This window comes from Dasypus novemcinctus, chromosome 31, assembly GCF_030445035.2.
Source record: "Dasypus novemcinctus isolate mDasNov1 chromosome 31, mDasNov1.1.hap2, whole genome shotgun sequence".
Classification (NCBI taxonomy): domain Eukaryota; kingdom Metazoa; phylum Chordata; class Mammalia; order Cingulata; family Dasypodidae; genus Dasypus; species Dasypus novemcinctus.
In genome coordinates, this window is record NC_080703.1 from 33,752,724 (window position 1) to 33,775,100 (window position 22,377).

At 45.1% G+C, this 22,377-nt stretch overlaps 1 protein-coding gene across 14 annotated transcripts in view; it reads left to right on the top strand.

Annotated features, from left to right (window-relative positions):
- The window catches only part of THRB (thyroid hormone receptor beta), a 468,309-nt gene that overhangs the window by 282,486 nt on the left and 163,446 nt on the right, over positions 1-22,377 (top strand). For all 14 annotated transcript variants that reach the window (XM_058290895.2, XM_058290897.2, XM_058290890.2 and 11 more), the window contains one exon: positions 15,173-15,239. In XM_058290895.2, coding sequence (XP_058146878.1) covers positions 15,218-15,239 — 22 coding nt within the window. In that variant the 5' untranslated portion in view covers positions 15,173-15,217. The remainder of the gene's footprint in view (positions 1-15,172; positions 15,240-22,377) is intronic.

Here is a 22,377-nt window from a genome sequence, read left to right on the forward strand (position 1 = left end):
TAAAATTACCGCCTAATCATTCTTGCCCTAGCCAAGTGGCTCAAAGAGAAGGCTGTATGATATTTCAAAATGCGTTATTAGTGGGAAGGCGCCAGACAAGCCAAAGGGGGTGGGCTATCCTTCGACTGCCTATCTAAGCTGTTGGCATCTCTAATTCAGAGGCACGAACAGAGGCTCATTGTACTGCGTCGGCACGAGCACAGCGGAAAAAGGGATGCTTGGAGCCGGCAGCCTAGCATGAATCAGCAATCTCCTTCTATTGTTTGGACTAGAAGCACGATGCTGGGAGGGTGGAATTTAAGAATCTCACAGAAATTCCCTTTCCCCCTCAGCAGGAAACAGACATTGGCTGAAACGTGGCATCTTGTTTTTGGCTTCCTGAGCTAAAAGACCTGGAAAAACACTTGGAGAGGATTTAGCGAAAGCGAATCCGTAAATATGGAAAATGCACACATAAGAAATGGGAGAGGATTTAGACTCCGTGTTGGCAGCCTCTGAGATGTGCAGTGCCAAGGCAGTGTTTGCTCACACTCGTGAGGAGAACGTGTAGCTGCCCTGGCTTCAGTAAATAGCAAATGTTTCTTGAGCACCTACTATGTGCTCATTGCCGTGCCAGCTTGTGGGAGGGGAAGGACCTCGTGATCAGTGGCAGTGGGCCAGTTAAGCACACAGGTACCCTGTGGCAGCGGGTGTCAGATTTGAGAAGGCTCCAGAATCACCTGGAGGGTTCTAACAAACCCCACCCCCTGGACCCCACCCCGTCGTTGCGGATTCAGTGGGTCTAGGGAGGGGCCAAGTCCCTGTGGGCTGCTGATGCTACTTGTCTGGGGACCACTCTGAGAATCCTGCTCTAAGGAAATGAAGGCGTGGGCCAAGAAGGAAGGTCAGCGTGGGTTGAGTACCTCAGAAAGCCGCTGGAAACGTGCAGTTGATTTGTTGGGTCTCTACTGGGTGCCACTTCTAAATCTCTTCTCCAGCACGTGGCTAATGTTCTGTATTTGGCAGTCTCTTTTGGCTAAACCACACTGGCTGTTATTCTGCTACCACCCAAAGAAGGGTGGTCAGGATCAGAGAAAGAATTCTCTGCAGCCCTGAGGAAGTCAAGCAGGACATAGTAGAGTAGGACTTTGCTCAGTAACTCCAAATTAATAAGCAGGCTTGCAGGCTCAGAGCTGCAGGCTGGATACTCCAGCACGTCTCTCCTGAGCAGTCGTGCTCAAGAGAATCACCAGCGAAGCCAGTCCAAGTCCACATGCCTGGGCCCCAGCCCTGGAGAGGGTGAGCAAGGCGCGTCGGCTGTGAACGGCTCCAATTCAGAACTGAGAACCTCTGTGCAGACTTTGTGGTTGTGCCACACACCTAGAAGTAAGCAGAGGACAAAGCCAACCTCTTTGAAATAGCAAACACGCCTCACATATCATGTCTAGCTGCAACTCTTTTACCACCGGAGTTGAGTGTTCTAAATTTAGGTACCCTTGGAAAATGCAGGGACCCTCTGAGAGGCCAGCTGTCCGTGTGCAGAGCTGGGTGCCTTGGGCCAGAGTGACTGCTTCTATAATGGAAATCTTCTAGCAAGGCTGACCATATGCTGGTCAGACGGGAAGAATTGGGGGTGCTTACCCAGCATCAAGTGTAGCCTGCCGAGGAGGCAGACCCGTACCTCTTCCTTATTCCCAAGCGGCAGAGGCTTGTGGTTCTCAAGAGATAGTCCCAGCAAAGCGTAGTCAGATCCCCCGCAACTTGTTAGATATGCTGAATCTCAGCCACCCCCCACCCCCAGACTCAATCAGAAGCTCTGGGGCAGCGGGGGAGGGGGAGGAATGCGCTCTATGTTTTAACAAGCCCTCCAGTTGTGCAAAAGTTTGAGAACCACTAGTTTAGACCAGCCCTCTGGCCATGCCATCACTGCTGTATTTAAGTCAGAAAAACACCACAGGAATTTCAGGCAACCTCTCATTTATGAACGTATTGTGACATCCGTACACGTGTTCTGGCTTATTGAACATCTACTCGTTGGTCCGTTTTTCACCTAAAACCTTACAGTGCTCAGTCCAGCCAATTTCTCGACTACCGTTGGATCCCTGTAATCCTCAGAACCAGTGTCACTTATTACATCTCCTTTCTTAGATGGGGCAGGGGCTGTGTTCTTTGACTTTTGACAGACTTGGCTACAACCTCACATGGGATAGGGGCTCAGGAAACACTGTTTAAGGGTGGCCAGACCTGATTCATTCCCAGGGGTTGGCTTAAATCCTGCAAAGATTGCACGCTGTCTCACTTCTCGTTCTTTCCTTCTCTGCTAAGCCAGGCAGAACCAGCCACTTAGCAGTAGGAAATGTGAAGGGCAAATCGAGTGGCCGTAGTGTCACTAAGAGTGAGGGGCAAGGGAGCTCATGCAAATCAGACCTTTGGACTTTTCACTGATTCCCAAACTCTGGTACAGCCATGGTTCCCAGACTGTGAACCAGAGCACCTTGGGCACCATCGCAGATACAGTGGAATAGTTTTCATTTTCCAAGGAAACATGGCAACACCTGTCAGGCGTCATGCAAACTACCATGTTAGGTTGCCTGGACCTAATTACATAATAAACAGAACTCTTGGGTAGTTCTTTGGGTCTGGGGGAACTGTGTAAAAAATTACTGAAATTCTAAGGGTGCTGTGACCTGAGAACGGTGGGAACCTCTTACAGTCTCTCTGTCTCCAGGTGGAGAGAGAGCTTGACTATAATTAAGGAGCCACTTTCTGTTCAGAAGCATACATTCAAGCCCGTGTATTTAAGAAAACATACCATCTAAATTTAACTTAAATTGGGGGGAGGGGCACAAAAATAAAATTGTGATTACTCCTGTATTTTGGGGTGCTTCTTTTCGTTCTTTCTTTCCTACCTCAATCAACCCATCCCAGTTCCCTGACTGCTCAGACAGGGATCCCGTGGCTTTTAAAAAGTATCAACTAGCAGCCTAAATTCTCACTGTGTTCCAGCCCTTTTCTCTTGTCTTAAAAATGATTAATTTTTACAAATGTGAACTAATATCTAGAGCGTTGCTCCCATGCAGACCTGAAAATCAGCTCTTCAGGTTGAGAGACGAAAGTCCAATTTTGTGTGTACTGAACCATGCTCACAACGCGTTCCTGGAAACCATTGAATTTGCTGAGAAAGTTAGCCGAAAGGGCATTTATCGAGCAGGACCAAGCAAAAACCTGACGAAGGGGGAAATGGAGACCGTGTAAAGCCTCTGAAGTCTAGCTCTTGTAGGAACTTTGCCTGTAGCCCCCATCCACTATGTGACATTTAAGAAGTAGTATATATGATTATATTTATTAAGAGAATTTTATTTTCATCTTCAAGGAATTTTTAGAAGCAAAATAGTCTTCACAACAACCTTTTTTTTAGATTCATTTATTTATTTCTCCCCCCATCCACCCCACCCCGCCACCCCCATTATTTTTGCACTCCCTCTCTGCTCTCTGTGTCCATTCTCTCTGTGTTCTTCTGTGTCTGCTTGTCTTCTCTTTAGGTGGCACCAGGAAGCGATCCTGGGACCTTCTGGGGTGGGAGAGAGATGCTCAATCTCTTGCGCCTCCTCAGCTCCCTGGCTTGCTATGTCTCTTTACTATCTCTCCTCTGTGTCTCTCTTTGTTGAGTCATCTTGATGCACCAACTCTCCATGCAGGTGAGCCCGCCTTCACTGGGAGGCCCCAGGAATCGAACCCTGGACCTCCCATGTGGTAGACGGGAGCCCAATCACTGGAGCCACATCCACTTCCCATAACAACCTCTTAGGAAGATTATTCTTTTTATTTACCATTTAAACTGTAGATTCCAGAGGCAGCAGAACACGTGCTCAGACTGGGAGATACCACCTCCCTGGGACAAATTTGAATTATTACTTTTTTTTACCATAGATGATTCCTCTGTCAAATGGTCAAGGAGAGGAGCCTTTTCTTTTGTTGTTTTTGGGGAAGGGGCAAGGGAGGGAGCCCTCTTCTGTCGCCCTTGTCTTACTCATGAACATCTTTTAAGAAATCAATAATAAATCCTTTGCTTCAGCCCTCGTGTTTTATTTTCCCATTGTTGTTTGTTGTTTGTGTAATGCATGTGTCTCAGCGAGTCACCTAACTGCAATGATATATTCGGGCATCTTGTGTTTCTTCATGGTTCCCTCATTCTTTGGCAGTTATGTAATTTCCACCTGCCATGATGAACGTGTTTCCAGTCCTTCCAACACATAAACACACACACTTTTAAGCGTGGCAAAGGGATGCTACCTTTTCCCCACCAGGTGTCAGTAGAGTCAGGTTTAACTGCTTGCCTTGGCCACCAGGGCCTCCATTTAAGCGGCTTCTTCCAGTGTCAGACATTTCCTCCAACTGCAGGTCTCTTGAGAGTCTCACTGCCATTTCTTAGAGACATTGAGAGAGGATATTGAACCTGTTGAGAAAGGCAGCTCCAGGAAAACTGCAGTATGGACACAGCAAGCCTTCCAGTTCCCTCCTTTCACAGTTGGCCTCTTAAAACTTTTACTGGCTGGTTTCTGTTTGACTTTTCTGCCCCTACATTACATGACTAAGAGAGTTCCATGGCTTACTCAAGCTAGTTTTAGATTTTGCCTTGTTTGCTTTTCCCCCGAGAATCCCATCTAACCACTGCTGGCCTGATCTGAAAGCAGATGGAGCATTCATCTCAGATTGTAGGCCCAGAACCTAGCACGAAGGGTGGGAGAATATTATCCTTTACCAGCACGTTGTCTCCTATTTAACCCAAACATTCCCCTGGAGGTGGACGGCCCCATCTCGTTTTGGGGACGTGACCCCTGCGTCTTAACATCCCACATCTTTCTGTTGGGGCAGGGCCTGGCTCATTCCAACCTGCCGTGGTAACTTGTCTCAGAGAGAAATGGAAGAAGAGAGGAACGGAGCAGAAGAGCAGTGGGTTGGCATGGAGATGGGATAAAGTGAAGAGGAGAAATGAACCCCCAAATGATGGAAACTGGATTAACGGACCGGATCGAAGTGACACCTAATCATTTTGTCAGAAATCAGCCCCAACAAATTAAACTCGGTTTCATCCAGAAACCCTGGTTGTATTGTCTCCCTTCCTGAAGACGAAGCACTTAGAGGGATTACCCAACCTCTGAAGCGGAAGGGAGAGCACTGCCATTCACTGGGCAATGCTCACCTCTGCTGTGTGGGCCTGGAGTCGGCCCCATGCAGGGGGGATTTCTGATTCTTCCTTCCCCTTTGAGAGATTGTCCACTCAGATTAGCACCCTGGCCAAGGGCAGGACAGAGCTTCTGGTTTTCCACTTCTTTATTAACTATCTTAGAGGCTTGTGATCCTTTCTAACCAGTCCCATCTCCAATCTAACTGTGCTGGCTTTATAAAATTTTCCAGTCATTGGGTATTCAGTCTATTGGGTCCTAGATTGATCACTGAAATGCCAAGAGGCCAGGGAAGAACTACCGGGGTCGGTCTAGCGTGCCATGGAACTGGAGACAAATTCATCTATACATGCAGTCCTCCTTGCATGAAGATTTCAATGAATAGGGAAAGTAACCTTGAAGAGGGGAAAAACGTTCACAATAGGGAAAATGCATTCTGGGAAGAGGAGAGAGGCAGGTGGGGTGGAGCAAGTTCACGTCCATGCTAACTTGGTGATGGCAGCATCTGGGGAGGTGGGCATCTGTCCTGTTCATAAATCCTTAAATCACCTCAGGGTTCTTCAAAATGGAGATAGCCCCGCTTGCCCACACCTCAGGGATGGAAGGGACTGGCTGGAAGATGAGTGATCACAAACATAGTGACAAGAATAATGAAAAACTCTTCCGACACCTTAAGTTAGTGTCCTGCTTTGCAGTTTGCAGAGCGCTTTCAAAGTCCCTCCCTATAACCCTGGAAGGATAATCACCGTAATCTCACTTGATAAATGAGGCTTAGAGAGTTGAGAGACATGTCTGAGAACCCCAAAACCACCTGGGAAGAATCCAGGCCCACGAGTCTTTCCCCCATACCTGGGACTGAAATTGTTCTTAAATGTGTTTCCCAAGGGGACGTTCAGATAGGAAGTAGAGACCAAGGGTTTGATGTCAATGGGCCATTTCCCAGGAGCAGATGAGGGAGAGCATGGGAAACTTCTGGAAGGGTATTTTTCATAGGGGGACAAGAGATACTGGTGAGAGATTCACAACTCCGTTGCCTGCCCAGCAGGTATGCAGCCCCCTCTGAGGACAGCCACTCGTCTTTACCCAGCTGTTTCCTGGTGCCTCAGCCAGAGCTCAGGCTGCCAAAGGGGCACGGCTTAGAGCAAAGGGTTTGGGTCCTGTCTTATAAACTCCAGTAGTGCTCAACATCTCCCCTTTGCCAAATAAGCTTAGTAAAAACAGTCACTTCCCACGTAAACACAACTTCACGATGCATTCCCCAAGATATGGTCTGCTCTCATCTCATGGCCTCTAAAATCCCTCTCTTTAGGAAGTCTGGGGAGGCCACTGATACTGTGTCTTATCACAGTTGCTCCATGCCAGGGGAGAGAATGGACCCTTCCTTCCCTGAGAGCCCTTCTGTGTGAATGGCTTCAGGTTAGTGTGTTAGAACCTAACACTTGGGCACCTGACCTTTGTAAACTGAGCCAGGAGATTAGCATAAGAAGGTTCCTAGCCAGTGCTCATGGCTTCCTTGGGCCACCCGTGAAGCATCTGCTGGAGTATTTATAGATAAACCCTGTTAAATCTCACTGTCCTGAAATGTCAGATCGTATGACCTCCTGGCACCTTTCCTCCTAAGAAAGCCAAGGAGAAAACACTAAGAAAGATGGCCTTGAAAAGGCCACAAAACCATACCCATAAAAGATTGATATAGAGGTGTGAGGGCGACGTAATTATGTATAGATTGCATAAACAGTGACTTACTAGGTCTCTATGGAAAGATATTTTCAAGGCATAGTTTTCCCTAGAATATTAGAGTTTCAGTAAGTGAGCAGGAGGAACAAAGTGGGGAAAGGGTGTGTGGGATATTTACAAGATGGAATGAGGAATATTCCCTTGGGCACTGGTCTAGCTTTGTGACCTTGAACACTAAGACAGGCAAATAGTAATGATCCCATTCAAAGAGGTGCCACCAAAGGGGTTAGCCTCCCAAAGAGTCCTCTTCTACTCTGGAAGAATTCTTTTCCTAAACCCCAAAATAGGTGACTCCCTTAAAGACCTCCCCCAGCCCCCCGTTTCCCATAGGATAAAGTCCAAATTCTGTAGCATACTTTTCACCACCTGGCCCCTAACCTGTACCTGTAGCTTCAGTCTTGGCCACTTCCCGTATGAAGCCCTTGCCTCACCCACCACACACACAAACGCACACACACACAAATCATATACCTTGTGCCAAGATGCTTACCTTTTGCTCTTTTGTTGTTTCTCAATCACACTTTCCATCCCCAGCCTGAAAGAAATCCTGGCTCGTTTTTCAAAGCCACGCTCAAATGCCACCCCTTCTGCAGGCAGAGTTAATCACTACCTCCTCCATGCCCCAAACACATCTTTTATCCCCCTTGTTCAGCTCAGCTTCCCCTAGGTTGCAATTTGGTTCTTCATCTAAGCCCCCCAAAGATGGGCATGGTGAGTAATTCATCTTGAATGATGCAGAGCCTGCTTTAGTGTCTGATTGAGAAATAGGGTGGGGTTGGTGGGTACCTCTTCAGCCTCCGGCGTTGCTTCTCAGAGACCCATCTTGCTTTTTCCCACAAAAGTATTGCTGCTTATGGGTCCTCTTCTTTTTGCCCTCAACCAAAAACACTGCTCATGCCTCCTATTGACGCCATTCATTAGACAAGAGTTACATCAATTTATATCCTTTCCATGAACTAGTTGCACCTTAATAATGATCGAAGTTTGTAGCCAAAATTTAATCCAGCATCTGTGGATGGGTTTTGTGTGAATGGTGTATGTGTGTGTGTCTGAATCCCCTGAAAATATCTGCGCAGTTACTTGCCCATTTTTCAACCAAAGCCATCTATAGTTTTCATCACATTCCTTCAATAAACCAGGACCTCCAAAGAGTTGAGCTCCACTAAGCTGAAAGATGAAGTTTTAGAAGGGGAGAATGGAGCTGGCCTTCGTTGTGTCCCTGGAAGCATATCCCACACATGGACACCTGTTTTATTGCAGAGTAAAGTTGCCAGTCATCTCAGAGAGGTTTAATATACCCTGAGAACAAAAACACAGCCCAGGCTAGGTAGACTGTGCCCCTACCTAGGACAGATGCATCTTCTTAGAGATAAGGGAGAGCAGAGAACTCCCCATCCACCCAGCATTTCTCTACCAGGCCTCAGTCCATTGAACAAGCTTCAGGTCTTTCCACATCTGCTTCCCCGATATTTGGAGATCACTATCTAACCTTCAAGTTCCTCTCCCTTTTCTATGCCTCCTTCAGCCCTTCCTTTTTTTTTTTTTAAAGATTTATTTATTTATTTATTTCTCTCCCCCACCCCACCCCGGTTGTCTGTTCTCTGTGTCTATTTGCTGCGTCTTCTTTGTCCGCTTCTGTTGTTGTCAGCGTCTGCCCTTCCTTAAGGCATGCTTCCCATCATCCTGGACAACCTGCATGAGACTGTCTCTCTTAAAATCCAGCTGCCCAAATGCGATCTGCCCAGCCTCGTCCTACAGGCTGTGTCTCTGGGCACAAACCCAAGGTGACCTGCAAGCTTTTGCCAGCCACAGTTCACGGTGGGTTCTGTGGACCCCATCGTCCTCCAGGACCCCTGGACTTGGATGCTAAGTCCTTTGGCTTTTCATTTTCAGAGTGCTCCCATCATTTGCCTTATGAATGAGTTTTATGTGTTTGTGAGCTGAGCCCCCCAGTTTTCCCTTCCTCTGGGGGAGGGAGTTGCCCTTAAGGGACGTGACTTCCGGGCTGGGAGTGGGTAGAGCACCGCCCCCTTGGCACAGGGCATCTGCTACTTATATTTTTAGCTCTCCCCACCAGTGTTGTCTGCCTTCGCAGGCAGCTGGTAAACCCGATTGCACATTCCTCGAGGGCCGAGAGCAGGTCTTCACCCATTGGCCTCCCCAGTGCTTATCCAGCAGTATTAAATGCTCAGATCATATTCACCACTGGATCTTATTATTTCAGTCTCTCAGTGTCACTGGAGTCCCTTGCCCTCTCACCACCCTCACGCCACCCGCCTCCGCCAAGTTCCAGCCTCCTGGTCTTCCTCCTAGATGCCTGCCAGAGCCTCCTCACTGGCCTGCCTCCTACACGGTACCCACTGGGAAACGTCAGAGACTCAAATCGCGTCCTCTCACCCCTTGCTCAAAGCCCGGGTTAATACAAAGGCGTTGACCCAATATTTCCATCTGAGGCCCATTTCTTGCAGAGTTGCCTGTGTGCCTTTGGAGCACAAAGGAGAGAGTAAGGGGTGACATCGAGAGCTGGGAAGGGACCTGTTCAAAATGAGGCCTTCAGGTCAAGGATCACTTCCATTCCAATGCCGTCCTAAACAACCCCAAGGAAGAATGACCTCTCCTTCCTTTGTGTCCCACTCCATCCTGAAGAGACACTCCCTGTAAAGCCCGCACTCTTTTTTTTTTTTAAAGATTTTTTATTTATTTCTCTCCCCTTCTCCATCCCCCAGTTGTCTGCTCTCTGTGGCCATTTGCTGTGTGTTCTTCTGTGTCTGCTTGTATTCTTGTCATCGGCACTGGGGATCTGTGTCTCTTTTTGTTGCGTCATCTTGCTGTGTCAGCTCTGTGTATGTGTGGTGCCACTCCTGGGCAAGCTGTGCTTTTTTTGCGCTGGGCAGCTCTCCTTATGGGACGCAATCCTTGCCTGTGGGGCTCCCCTATGTGGGGGACACCCCTGTGTGGCAGGGCACTCCTTGCACGCATCAGCACTGTTCGTGGGCCAGCTCATCACATGGTCAGGAGGCCCTGGGTTTGAACCCTGGACCTCCCATGTGGTAGGCGGATGCTCTATCCACTGAGCCAAATCACTTCCTTCCCTGCACTCATTTTTGCATGTATTTCTTGGCGTGATTCTTTTCCTCTGTTAGAGTAGAAGCTCCTTGTGGGCAGGCCACAGTGTTGTCTTTGGATCCTTAGTGCCTAGGGCAGTACCTGAAAAGAGGAGGTCCTCAGTCAAGGTCACCTGCCTGAGAAAATGAATGACCCATGTGAAAGGAGTAGTTTCCTCTTCAGTTGAACTTGCTGAAGAGATACCAGATCTCAATGTCCTGTTCCCTTTCAAGTGGTATTTAAACTGCTGACGCTTTTAAAGGACCATGAACTTGGAGGGGCCCTGGTCTTCCAGAGTCTCGGGATCCACCAGAAGATTCTTCTCTGACCGGTGAATGGTGGGACTTGCTTTAACCAACACTATACAAACGTTGGCTCATTCCTTCCTACAGAGTGTAAGCCATCAATCCTTCTCACATATAAACACCCTGACTCTTCCTCCTCGTTGGTCTGCTCAGTGAAGCCCTTCACTGGGTTTGTTTCCTTTCATGGCAAGTAAATAAACTCGGCTTTCTTTGCGTTAAGCTCTTTCAGACTTTGCTCTCTTCTTTGACCCCATGAGTAGCCAGGGAGCCCAGGTCCCTGCCCTGGCTCTGGAGAAGACCATCTCTGGTTTCCCATCTTCGGTGCAGAGCACCCCACTGATACCCACTTTTTACCTAGGCGGCTTAGGAAATGAAGCTCGGTGACACCTGCCTGCCTCCAAGGATTGTTAGACTCTTTCTTGGAATTATATTTTTAAAAACTCTCGAGGGAAGCAGATGTGACTCAAGCTGTTGGATGCCCACCTACCACATCGGAGATCCCAGGTTTGGTTCCTGGTGCCTCCTAAAGAAGATGAACAAGACAGTGAGCTGATGCTACAAAATGACATTTGATGCAACAAAATGACAATGAGGAAACAGTGAGAGACACAGCAAACAGGAAGCGGATGTGGCTCAGGTGATAGGGCATCTCCCTCCCTCCCACAATGGAGGTCTTGGGTTAGGTTCCCAGTGCCTCCTAAAAAAAAAAAGACGACCAAGAGACTCAGAGAGCAGACAGCAAGTGCAAACAACAAGGTGGGGAGAGAAATAAATAAAGTAAATAAATCTAAAAAAAACCTCTCAAGTTACTGTGTTAGTACTAAATCTTGTGGTGAAAGCATTATTACATTTTTGAAACCTTAGTTAGATCGCTTTTCCTGTTTCTGGATACGTGCTGCTTCACATACAATACCTTTCTGTGGCCCATGTGCATATTCAAGTGAAATTTTGAGTTTTTAAAATTGGAGTTTTTAAAATTGGCAGCATAGCAAGGGCATAACTGAGATTTTGTACCTTCACCTTCCAGGTGATAAAAAGGACACTCAGAAGAAGTCTGACACATTTTTATTTATGTTGTATTTTAATATAGGTATTATCAGTCAGGATTCTTTTGGTTGCAAGTAACAGAAATCTGACTCAAGCCATCTTATGTAATTGGGGAATGTTTTATTCCAAGTATCCAAGGAAGGGCTGAGCAGCCAAACTTCTTGTAGGGGCAGGAGGGATGCAGTTGGGTCCCAGGAGAATTGAACTGTGTTTGAAGCCACAGCCTGGTCTTTGCCCCTCAGGTTCTCTGTGAATATCAGATTGAGCCTCTCCTCTCCGGATGGGCTTTATGTGTGTGGCTAAAGAAAGCACGGCCTCGGTTTTAGAGTTTTAACTCCCAATAAATTCTGCCACCCAAGAGAGACTAAATGGCTTTCTCTTTTCTCTCCTTCTCCCTTTCTCCATATATCCTGGGAAAGGTCTATGTCAGGTCTTAAATGAGTGTGACTAGAGGTAGGACACTTCGATCAGTCCAGCTTGAGCCAAGAGCCCCATTCTCTCCATAACATGCAGAGGCAGTATCGTGAAAACATGGCAGCTCCCATGGGCTGGGGAGGAAGGTGGCGGTGATGGTGGTAAATATGCAGCATCACTCCTAAGAGAAACAACAGAGTCCTTGATGATCAATATTCTAGTGTTTCCTTCAGGTATGACATGGAGTCTTTTCTTCGGTCTCCTCGAAACCTGGTCCCTCTCATTCAAAACCCAGCTGGATGGGTGAATGAAGATGGGATGAAGGGCTTATGGATGGTGGTACTTGAAATCCTAGGCAGTAACAAGGATGAACTTCCCTAGAGGAGGAGCCAAAAGTGGCTAGTATTTACTTCTTCTGCCAGATGCCAACTCAGATAGCTTACACCATGCCGTGTCAGCTTTCACTCATTTTACTGGTTCATTCAGAGCATATTTGTTGAGCACTCACTATGTATCTGACACTCTGCTAGATGGCAGATATAAAAATGAGATCGACAGAGTCCCTGCCATAAAGAGATTATAGCCATGAGACAAGAGCTATAATCAAGGTAAGAATTCAGCGCCACGATATTGGGCATGGGACAGAGAATGAATGTTGTAAACATAATCCTCATACTCTGTACTTCCTCTTTCCCACCTAGTTATTTACACCAAGGTATTTCCTCCTCGTGCAGTGGCTTTCATGTACATTATAGTTGAATTTACACAGCACATTCACTCACATCATGTTTAAGCCTCAGAAACACCAGCCTTGTGAAGTAAGTAGAGCAAGTATTATTATCCTCATTTGACGCATGAAGAAATTGAGATTCCAGTGGTTTGAAATTCCTTGCGGAGATCCCATGGCTAGGATGTGACTACATTGACCCTCAAACCCATGCCTTGGGCTTCAGCGCTCGTCCTAATCCACATGCTGCCGCTGTCTTAGTGTGCTGTGCTGCTATGACGAAGAGCACACAATGGGTTGGCTTAAACAACAGGCATGGATTAGCTCACAGATCTGAGGCTAGAGAAGTCCAAAATCAAGGTATCAGCACGGCTTGCTTTCTCCCCGAGTTGGCAGCATTCTGGTGCCAATCTTTGGGGTCCTTGGCTTGAAGCTCTGCCTCCCTCACACATCTGCTTTCCCATTTCTACTGAGTCTGGGCTTCCCATGTGGTCCTCTCCAACTTCTGGCATCCACGTTCTTCCAGGAACAGAGATGAAGACCCATCCTCATTCATTTGGGCCACACCTTAACTAAAACTACCCTTTTACAATGGGTTCACACCTTCAGGAATGCAGATTAAGAACACGTCCGATTGAGAGTACAGACTTGAGTTACTACCGCCACCATCTACAACTGAAGGCAGAGCGCCTGTCCAGGAGAGGAGCCCTAGCCCTGTTCTTGCCCCACCAATACGTTGGAAGACGGGCCCATGTGCCGCTGTGCGGTGTCCTTCAGCCTTCTTCCCCGAGCCACTGCACCTCTGGTCACCGACGCCACCCAGCCACTCTCCCCGTCTGAGGGCTACAGCTGTCTTGTTCCTCCCTCTCATTCGTGTAGAGAGGAGGGGGAGTGATTCAGGCCAGACACCAGGGAAAAAGCTAAATAGAAAGATGAGAATGTGGATTCAGTTCCCTGGAACAGCGAGACTCAGACTTTAAAGCACACGTTGGTTTCCCAGGGGTCTCGTCCAAATGCAAATCTTGATTCAATAGGTTTGGGGCGGGGCCCCAGATTTTCTAACGAGCCCCCAGGAATGCTGATGCTCCTGGCCCACAGACCACCCTGAGAAGAAGGCTCTCGACTGAAGGTGCTAGTGCCTCTTACCGTCTCTTGGGAGAAACAGCACGATGGTGGCTTGGTGGCTTCCTTAAAAACCTGAGAGGGAGAAGCAGATGTGCGATCTTGAAAAAAATACATACTGATTTTCAAACATGCTTATAGAAGAAAATAAGAAGGGTATTAAAAAAAACCTTAAACCTTTAGTAAAAGCATTCAAAAGTACTTTATAATTGTTAACTCCCAGGAAAGAAAGCACTTCTGTCCCTAATTTTTTATCTGCTATAATAATGGCCCTAAAAGTTGTGAAAATTGTGCAACTGAGTTTATGCATACCAAAACAGATTGCTTGCCTCATTTTTCCATTAGCGGTCGAATAGGTATGGAAATGCTAATGATGCTTTTTTCAAAATTTAAAATAAGATTTATCGTTTAGTGTTAAGGTACATTGTCTTCTTCCCAAAGCACCTTTACAAGCAGCTCTAAATTTCTCATTTTTCTTTCAGTTAATTTTTTATTTTTAAAATAGATTCTGAACTTAAGAGTACCAGGTGTCTTAACTACATTATTATGCATTATGTACTGATATTGAATGGGATGAAACTCAAAATCCTACTTTTCTGTTTCAAAAGCCTATCCTAAATGTGTTTAGAAGACACACCTGGATAATACCTTCATCCTAACATATAAAAATATGACTGTATTTTTAATGTTTTTTAAGCATGGAAAACATATATGATTTTTATGTTTTAAGGTTAAGAAATCAGTACGCTTCTGAACAGACTATACTTAATTTCTATGGGTTTCATATGGGATTAACTCTAACTGTTCTAAAAATCACTTCAAATCACATAGAAGTTGCCATCCAAGTCTTCAGCCTTTTCTTTAGGGCAAGCTTCTGTTTGAGAAAGGAGGGTTGAGTCGACAATGAAGTCTGCTAGAAGGAAACTCATATTCCTGAGATGGGAATTTAGAAGTCTTGTAAACTTACACACCACATAACTAGCCTATGCCTCCAGTGCCCCATTTATGAGTTAAGACGAACAAACCTTGCCTCTCGAATATGTTATAGTAATTGAAGAAAATGTGGCATTGGTGTGGAGAAAGTGGCCATAGTGGCTGCTGGGGGTAGGGAGTGGGAGGAAGAGATGAGATGTGGGGACGTTTTTGGGACTTGGAGTTATCCTGGGTGGTGCTGCAGGGACAGTTACCGGACATTGTATGTTCTCCCATGGCCCACTGGGTAGACTGTGGGAGAGTGTGGGCTATGATGTGGACCATTGACCATGAGGTGCAGCGGTGCTCAGAGATGTATTCATCAAGTGCAATGAATGTCTCATGATGATGGAGGAGATTGTTGTTATGGGGGGAGGAGTGGGGTGAGGGGGGTGGGGGGTATATGGGGACCTCATATTTTTTTAGTGTAACATTAAAAAAATAAAGACAAAAAAAAAAAGACAAATGAACTAACTTAGGCATATGATAGTGTCTTAGAACAAAAACTCCATGAAAAATGTGGACTGCTATAACAAGTGGTGCTATAACCTGTGGGTTTTTTTTCCTTCTCTTTGCAGGAGAAATCAGTGATCTCCAGAATGATCCAGAATGATTACTAACCTATGACTCCCAACAGTATGACAGGTATAGAAATTCTTTTTTTCTTTTTGTGTCTCCATTTTTGTTCCACCTAAAGTGAAATATGGGGTTCCAAAAAGGCCACCCCGAGAGTCTTAGGAACCATTATTTCCAAACCAACAAGTGTGATTGGACTCTGGGAATGCATCCCTGCAAATGTGCTTCCATCTTCTTCAGAATCTATGACATGCCTCATCCCCCGAAAGGGTGTGGAAAGGAATGATTGTTCAAAGCGAAAGGTTAGTCTTTGGCATCCCAGTGTCACCCTTGTACACCAAAAGCTTTACTCTTTACAGTCATTCAGATCAACATAATAAATCACTCTCCACACATAGTAACCACAGAGTCCATGCATCTTCCCAAAAGAGGGCTGTTTATTTTGCTCAGCAGTAGCATCAGGATGGCACGATTAGATCACATAGGGCACCAGTGAGTTAGAAACTCTTAGCAAGGATCAAAGAATGACCACCAGAGAAAGAGAAGGTTGCAAGAGCACAAACTCTTTGTGCAACAGGTAGAGCAGGTCTGCAAACAAAGCTCCAGGGTAACAAAAATGACTGAAACAGACCGGTGCAAGCAAAAGCAAAGCAAACACTCTGACAAAACTGGGGAGCTTGGCTTCTCTCTGAAGGGAGACCATCCCTCCACACTGAGCAAACGCTAATGAGCAGCAACGAAGCCCAGTGTGTCCTGAGATTTCTGATTTTCAAGAGAAATTAAATGAAAAATCCCGATTTTAAATGTTAGCCATAAACATTTTAAAATACCAAAAACTCCAGGACCAGTCCGAATACGTCTGCTCACGAATCAAACCATGGGCTGTCAGTTTGACCTTGACTGTGTCCTTCCGGCCTCACACCAGGCCCAAGACTGACCCTTTGGTTACCATGACAGTGCATCAGATACCCACAGACCTCTGCAAGGCATGGGTGCAGTCGGACCTGGCTGTCCACCCTGTGATAATCCACTGGTATCACTTCCCTACCCAGTAAAGAACTAAACCTGCAGGACAATTCCTCCTAGAACCCAGTCCCCAGTCGACCTGAGAAGGTGGACAACTGAAAGGTGCCATTCAGCCTTCCGGAAGTTCGGAAGCCTCCCAATAAACATGTATAGTACATCTCCCCGCATTACTTCCCTGACATACTGCCCACCTGCTCTTGAGCTTCTGATGCGGCAAAGACAGCATGCCTGAGCAAGTGAGTCACAGAATGAGTCACATCTGGAGGAAGTCAGGGCATCAGCCCCACATCTCATCGCTGCCTTCTCTTATTTCTAATTACTAGACACTAAAAAGTACTCCATCCCGTTTCTGTTGCACGGCCAACTAGGCCAAAATTCTCCCCACTTAAATCTCACTTCTTTCACCTTCTCACTCCATGGAAGAACGGTGTAGGTTAACCTTAGCTGCTCCCTACATGTTTAGGCAGGGCTGAGTGGGAATCTCAGTAAGTCTTTGCATGCACACACATGTCCGACAGCAGGGAGCCATACTGCAAAACCTCGGGATCATGTCACCCTCCAACAAAGGATAGAGTGGGATCGGGGACTACACACCGGTGGTTCTCTTTCCATCGTCATTTCCCACCTGGAACGCCTCCGAAGATACCGTCTCAAAGAACACAGCCTCCTGAGGCATCTGAGAACGGTCAAACCTGGTATAAGCTGGGTCGTCAAACGGTTTTTGCTTGCTGTGGAGGTTGGTTCTAAACAGAGCACAGTGTGACCATCCATCCCAGGTTCCCTTAGCTCGGGGGTCGGCAAGCTTTACCTGTCAACCAGATAGTAAATATTTCTGGTTTTGCAAGCCGTCCAGTTTGGCTCACACCTCCTCGGCTCTGCCTGGTGACAGGAGAGCAGACAGATGATCCATAAACACGTGGGCATGGCTGTGTGCCAGTAAAGCTATATTTGCACACACAGGGGGCGGGCCAGTCTGGAGTTGGCCACCCCTGCTCTAGAGTCCAAGGTGGTCCCAGAAGTTACCATCTAACTCCAGACCATCCTGTTGTTGGGTGTTCCAAAGCTGCTTCACCTCCAAGGCTAAGCTGGGAAACTGGGCTCTCTCCAGGGCAGTTTTAGACTCAGCCAGATTTTTCTGCCGCTCTGGTAGAAGTCATGATTCTGTCCCTCAAGGCGGAGGTAGGTGGACTCACAGGTGTCTCCTGGTGGAGGAGTGAGGTTTTGCTTCCCAGCATTTGCTCCACAGTGTAGAAACTAACGTAGTTCTATTCTCCAAAGAATATCGTTCTTTAGGTACTTGTTTATATATGAGATAAAACAGCATCCTTTACCCCTCTCTTTGTTATGTGCTTATTTTAAGAAACCATAATAAAGCATCAGAAGTGCTTGTTTTAGGAGCAAAATGTGAAGGCCAAATATGCATTTTTTCTGCATTGGAAAAATAGAATAGGTAATATTTCTTATGCAAAGCAGAAAATCAATTGGCATTTAAGGACAGAAATTCAATTTTTGAAATGAGCAGCAGTAACAGCATTGCATCGATTTTCCTAAAACCTTACAAATAAGTCAACATTGTAGATAAAGGAGGCATGTTTTTGGTGTGTAGACTCTTTCCGTCAAAATGCTTATCACATTTATAGTATTGTGTATTAATTCAAATAGAAAATTGTTCATAGTCTAGAGTTTTTAAATTTCTATGTCCAATGGAGTCATAGCCCTGAAAAATGCTAATTCTTAAAGAAGAAAGGGAGAAAGTACCTTAATACAGTATTTTATTAGTCTGGAATTAAGCACTGCTTCCTAGGTAATCTGAGGGGAATTTTACTAACATTTATAGCATTATAATAAGCTCTATTTGCATGAAACCATGATTCACCACAGAAAGGAGTTTGTTCTAAGATATGACTACTTAAACAGAGACTTTTGGCCTCGGGTGAAAAGGAAACTAAGATTTCAGACTCCTCTAAATATGCCTGGTGAGGCAGGAACAAGTATCCATTATATTTGCACTTAACCTGGCTTTAGAAAATAAGTATATAACATAAAGCTAGCAGAGCATTTGATATTTTCATTGAAATAGACTCCCTGGGAATTTAGAGTCATACCATTAGGAAGCCTTGCAAACCGAAGAAAATATTTTTAACGTGAAGAATGTATTTCTCATTCGGCTAGTCACCTTTTACTTCTTTGTTATTTGCTTGTTCATTTAGCTTCCCTACGGCAACGTTTGTCTTTCTCTTTACTGAGGCGTTATTATTGAGCATATCTTAGTGCTGGGGAGGGGTATTGGCAAGGTGAGACAGGATATTTCCATTGCTGGCCCTGTGTTTTCTACCTGTTATCCTGAACATACTTTGGATTATTTATTTGCTTGCTTGCTTTGGGAGAGTCCATTTGTTAGGCAAAATTGAGCATTGCAGGGGTTTTGGGGTGTTTTTTTTAAAATATAATTTTACCCTTCTCTTATTACTTATAAGGTTCAATATTTTATACATATTGATTGGCCAGTTGTGTTTCTTCTTTTGTAACTTTTTTTTTAAAGATTTATTTATTTATTTATCTCCCCCTCCCCACCCCCACCCCGGTTGTCTGTTCTCTATGTCTATTTGCTGCGTCTTCTTTGTCCGCTTCTGTTGTTGTCAGCAGCACGAGAATATGTGTTTCTTTTTTGTTGCGTCATCTTGTTGTGTCAGCTCTCCGTGTGTGCGGCACCATTCCTGGGCAGGCTGCACTTTCTTTCACGCTGGGCGGCACTCCTTATGGGCGCACTCCTTGCATGTGGAGCTCCCCTACACGGGGGACACCCCTGCGTAGCAGGGCACTCCTTGCGTGCATCAGCACTGCGCATGGGCCAGCTCCACACGGGTCAAGGAGGCCCGGGGTTTGAACCGCGGACCTCCCATGTGGTAGACGGACGCCCTAACCACTGGGCCAAGTCCACTGCCTTGTAACTTTTATATTCATGTTCATTGCCTAATATACTATCATAGTCTTTATCTTATTCTCGTTGTTTGTAGAGGCTTTTTATATATTAAGGATGTTAATAAGTAAATCGCATAATCTCTCTTGACCATGGATTCCTTAACAATCATATAATAAAGTTAGACTAATTCATCTCTAATTCCCCTTCAACTTTTAAGACAAGATTATCCATACTTCAAATTGGGATATATATCACATTTTCAAAAAGTATACTTCAAATTGGGATATGTATGTATTTACCACATCCATTGATGGTTGGGTGTGAAGAAAAAGGAGCCTTAGAGAAATACATTTGGTATTAGAGACAACTCTAATGAACAAGATTTTTAGAGTCAAACAAAACATTTAAGTTTGGAAAACTCAGTGTTTTATTGCAAGGCCTTTGTCATTTTGCCAAGGTGGACCTGTAGCTATTTCTTAAGCTTTTTGTTGATTGTGACCATTCATACCTTCAGAAATAGAATCACAGTTCTAACCACAGTAACATATCTTTTCATGGTGTCAGAAGGCTATTGCCTGCAAAATAATGGTACCACCCAAAGATAAATTCTGTTAACAGTATATGCTTTGCTAACATTTCCCATTGTCAATTAACACTTTTTATGGCTGCTTAGTTATCCACCATGAGGATACAGCAATACAGCCTCTGATTGTTAGACTTTTAACTTTATATTATTATAATGTTATAATGAACTGCCTTGAACATAATTGTTGCACCTTTCTGATTATTCCCTCAGCATAAATTTTACTATGTAGAGGGAAATGTTGGTTCAAGGGACTGAATATCTTTAAAAACCTTCTCTATTGCCAAAAATTATTTTATTGTCAGATTATGCCCATTTAATGATACATCCTCCAACTTTGGATATTTTTTTGTTAGTCTGTTTTTAAGGAAGCAATTTATTAGGCAAAATTTTATCATATCTTTTCAAAATTTTTCATTTTTCTTATATACCAAGCGCATAGCATATATATGCACATTTACAACTACCCACACACACACATGTTGGTGGGCCATTTATACTTCTTATCTAATTCGTTCATTTAACTTTTTTATTGTGGTATTTATCTTTTTAGTATGGTGTATAAAGAAATTAATTCAATGTCTATAATATATGTTCCAAATATTTTCCCATTTTAGTACATTTCTTCTTTTTATGGCAATTTTGAAGCTTTTATTTAAATTATTTTGAAATAGTTAACTACATACAGAAAAGTTCCCTGATTAGTACAAAGAATTCCCAGATATCCCTTACTCGAGTCTCCAAATGTTAACATTTTATCGCATTTGCTGTATTCTTTTCTTTTTCTGTCTCTATACAATTTGTATTTTGAACCATTTACAAATAAATTGTAGACATGATGTTATGACATTTTTTCACCTACAAAAGATCTTCTGTTAATGTATAGGAAGTTCTAGTACAGAGCCTCTTTATGATTTATGCCTGTTGTCAAGCTGAGAGATATCTGCTGATGTGGGCTGAGGCACAGAACTCAATGGGCTCTCTGGATGAAGTTTAGCACTTCTGTTTCATCACGTAGTTCTTTCTCATTAGACACAGGAATGACTTGGCTAGGGTTGACACTTCTCTCAGCGAGTCGTCCTCGTTCACATTTACCCTTTATGCGCCAGCCACTCACCCAGAGTGCCCCCTTTACCCCGCAATAGACACACACCCTTCGGGGAAGGGTGGGGAAAATACAAGTCACAAAACCAGAGCCCTGCTAGTGTCTCTTCTCCCAAAGTCAAAACAGGTGACCCCCCCAGGTGTTTGGGCTGGTTATCTCTGCAAAGAAAGTGACCGAAGAAATCAAGGGAGCCCAGCAATGCAGCGTGCCAAGAGGGCACTCCGCTTCCTTCCCAGGGGACTCCGGGAGCAGGGAGGCTCCAGGTTGATTTATAGGCTCCTAGAATTATGGAACCATCTATACAAGCTACAAACGTTCCCACAGTGTTGCAAAAAGGAAGATGCCAAATGGCACCGCTGTTGGTTGAGCCAATTACAGAAAGAAACTTCGATTTTCTTCCATGGCTGATTAACCACCCTCAGTGTGGGCCCTTTGCTCCCTCCTCAGCACAGTGTCCCAGATGTCATTGCCAGAAGCCTGGAAACGAAACATTGGTTTCACAGAAATGCCTTGAGGGCAGAAGAGAAGCTGTTACACACACATCACACAAAAAAATCTTCCTTAAATTCCTCCTCAGACGTCTCTCCCTCTCCCAGGGTTTCCCTGCTAGTGGAAATTGCTGAAAGCTCATGTCCTCTTCTCTCACTCTCCCCAAAGCTTAAAAATCCCGGAGCAGCGCTCCTGAAAATACAGTTTCTTCTCCCTACTCCAGTCAAGGTTCTGGATCCTTCTTTTCCCTCCCTCTTCTCCCCAATCCTACCTCCATACCACTTATTTGTTTCATTTCTAGATTACTGGCCTTCTCTCTCCACTTCTCCCATTTATATCCCCTTTTAAAGCCCCCTGAGCAAAACAGACAGATCTTCCTTGGGACCCACTCCTTAGAAAGCAAGGGAAGGGAAAACCAGAAATGTTTATAATTTTACATCTTTTGCCCCTTTGACAAGTAAATTAGTAGAAGAGAGTGAGACGTATTCCATGGTGTCTGGTCTGGGAAAGAGAGGAAACCATCACCTCAATCTCAGATTTTCTCCAGTTTCCACAGTAACAATGGGGAAGTCAAGAAAACCACAAAAAAAATGAGTTCCTATGCAGTTCACACATCACCTTTTCTTTAAAACAAAAGGAGATTTTTCTTTTTCACAGAAAGTAGAAGGAACGATGACGCTTTATGCAATATGATTGGGTTAAGGATGCCAGCTTTCACCATACAGCCCACCCACAAGAGAATCGGCCATCCCTTTCTCTGATCATCTCTGTCCTCTTTGCATCTCCTACCTTTTTAACTTCCTGAATTTCTACTGGGAGAGAATTCCTATGGAAAAATGAGGGGCCTTCCTGCAGGAGAATGGCATCCCACCAAATCCAGTCGGTTAGCAACTACTATCCCTCAGAATTCCTGGGTCCTCTAAGACAATAGCTTCTAAAACAACTCCAGTGTCAGTTGCCAAACATGAGCTGTATGTAGCTGGGTGATCGAAAGTTGAAAATGTCAAAAAGAGAGGACTTTGTAGAAAGACAGTAATGCCTGTCTTCTTTTTAGAAGCCACTCTTTACAGTGGCTGGCCCT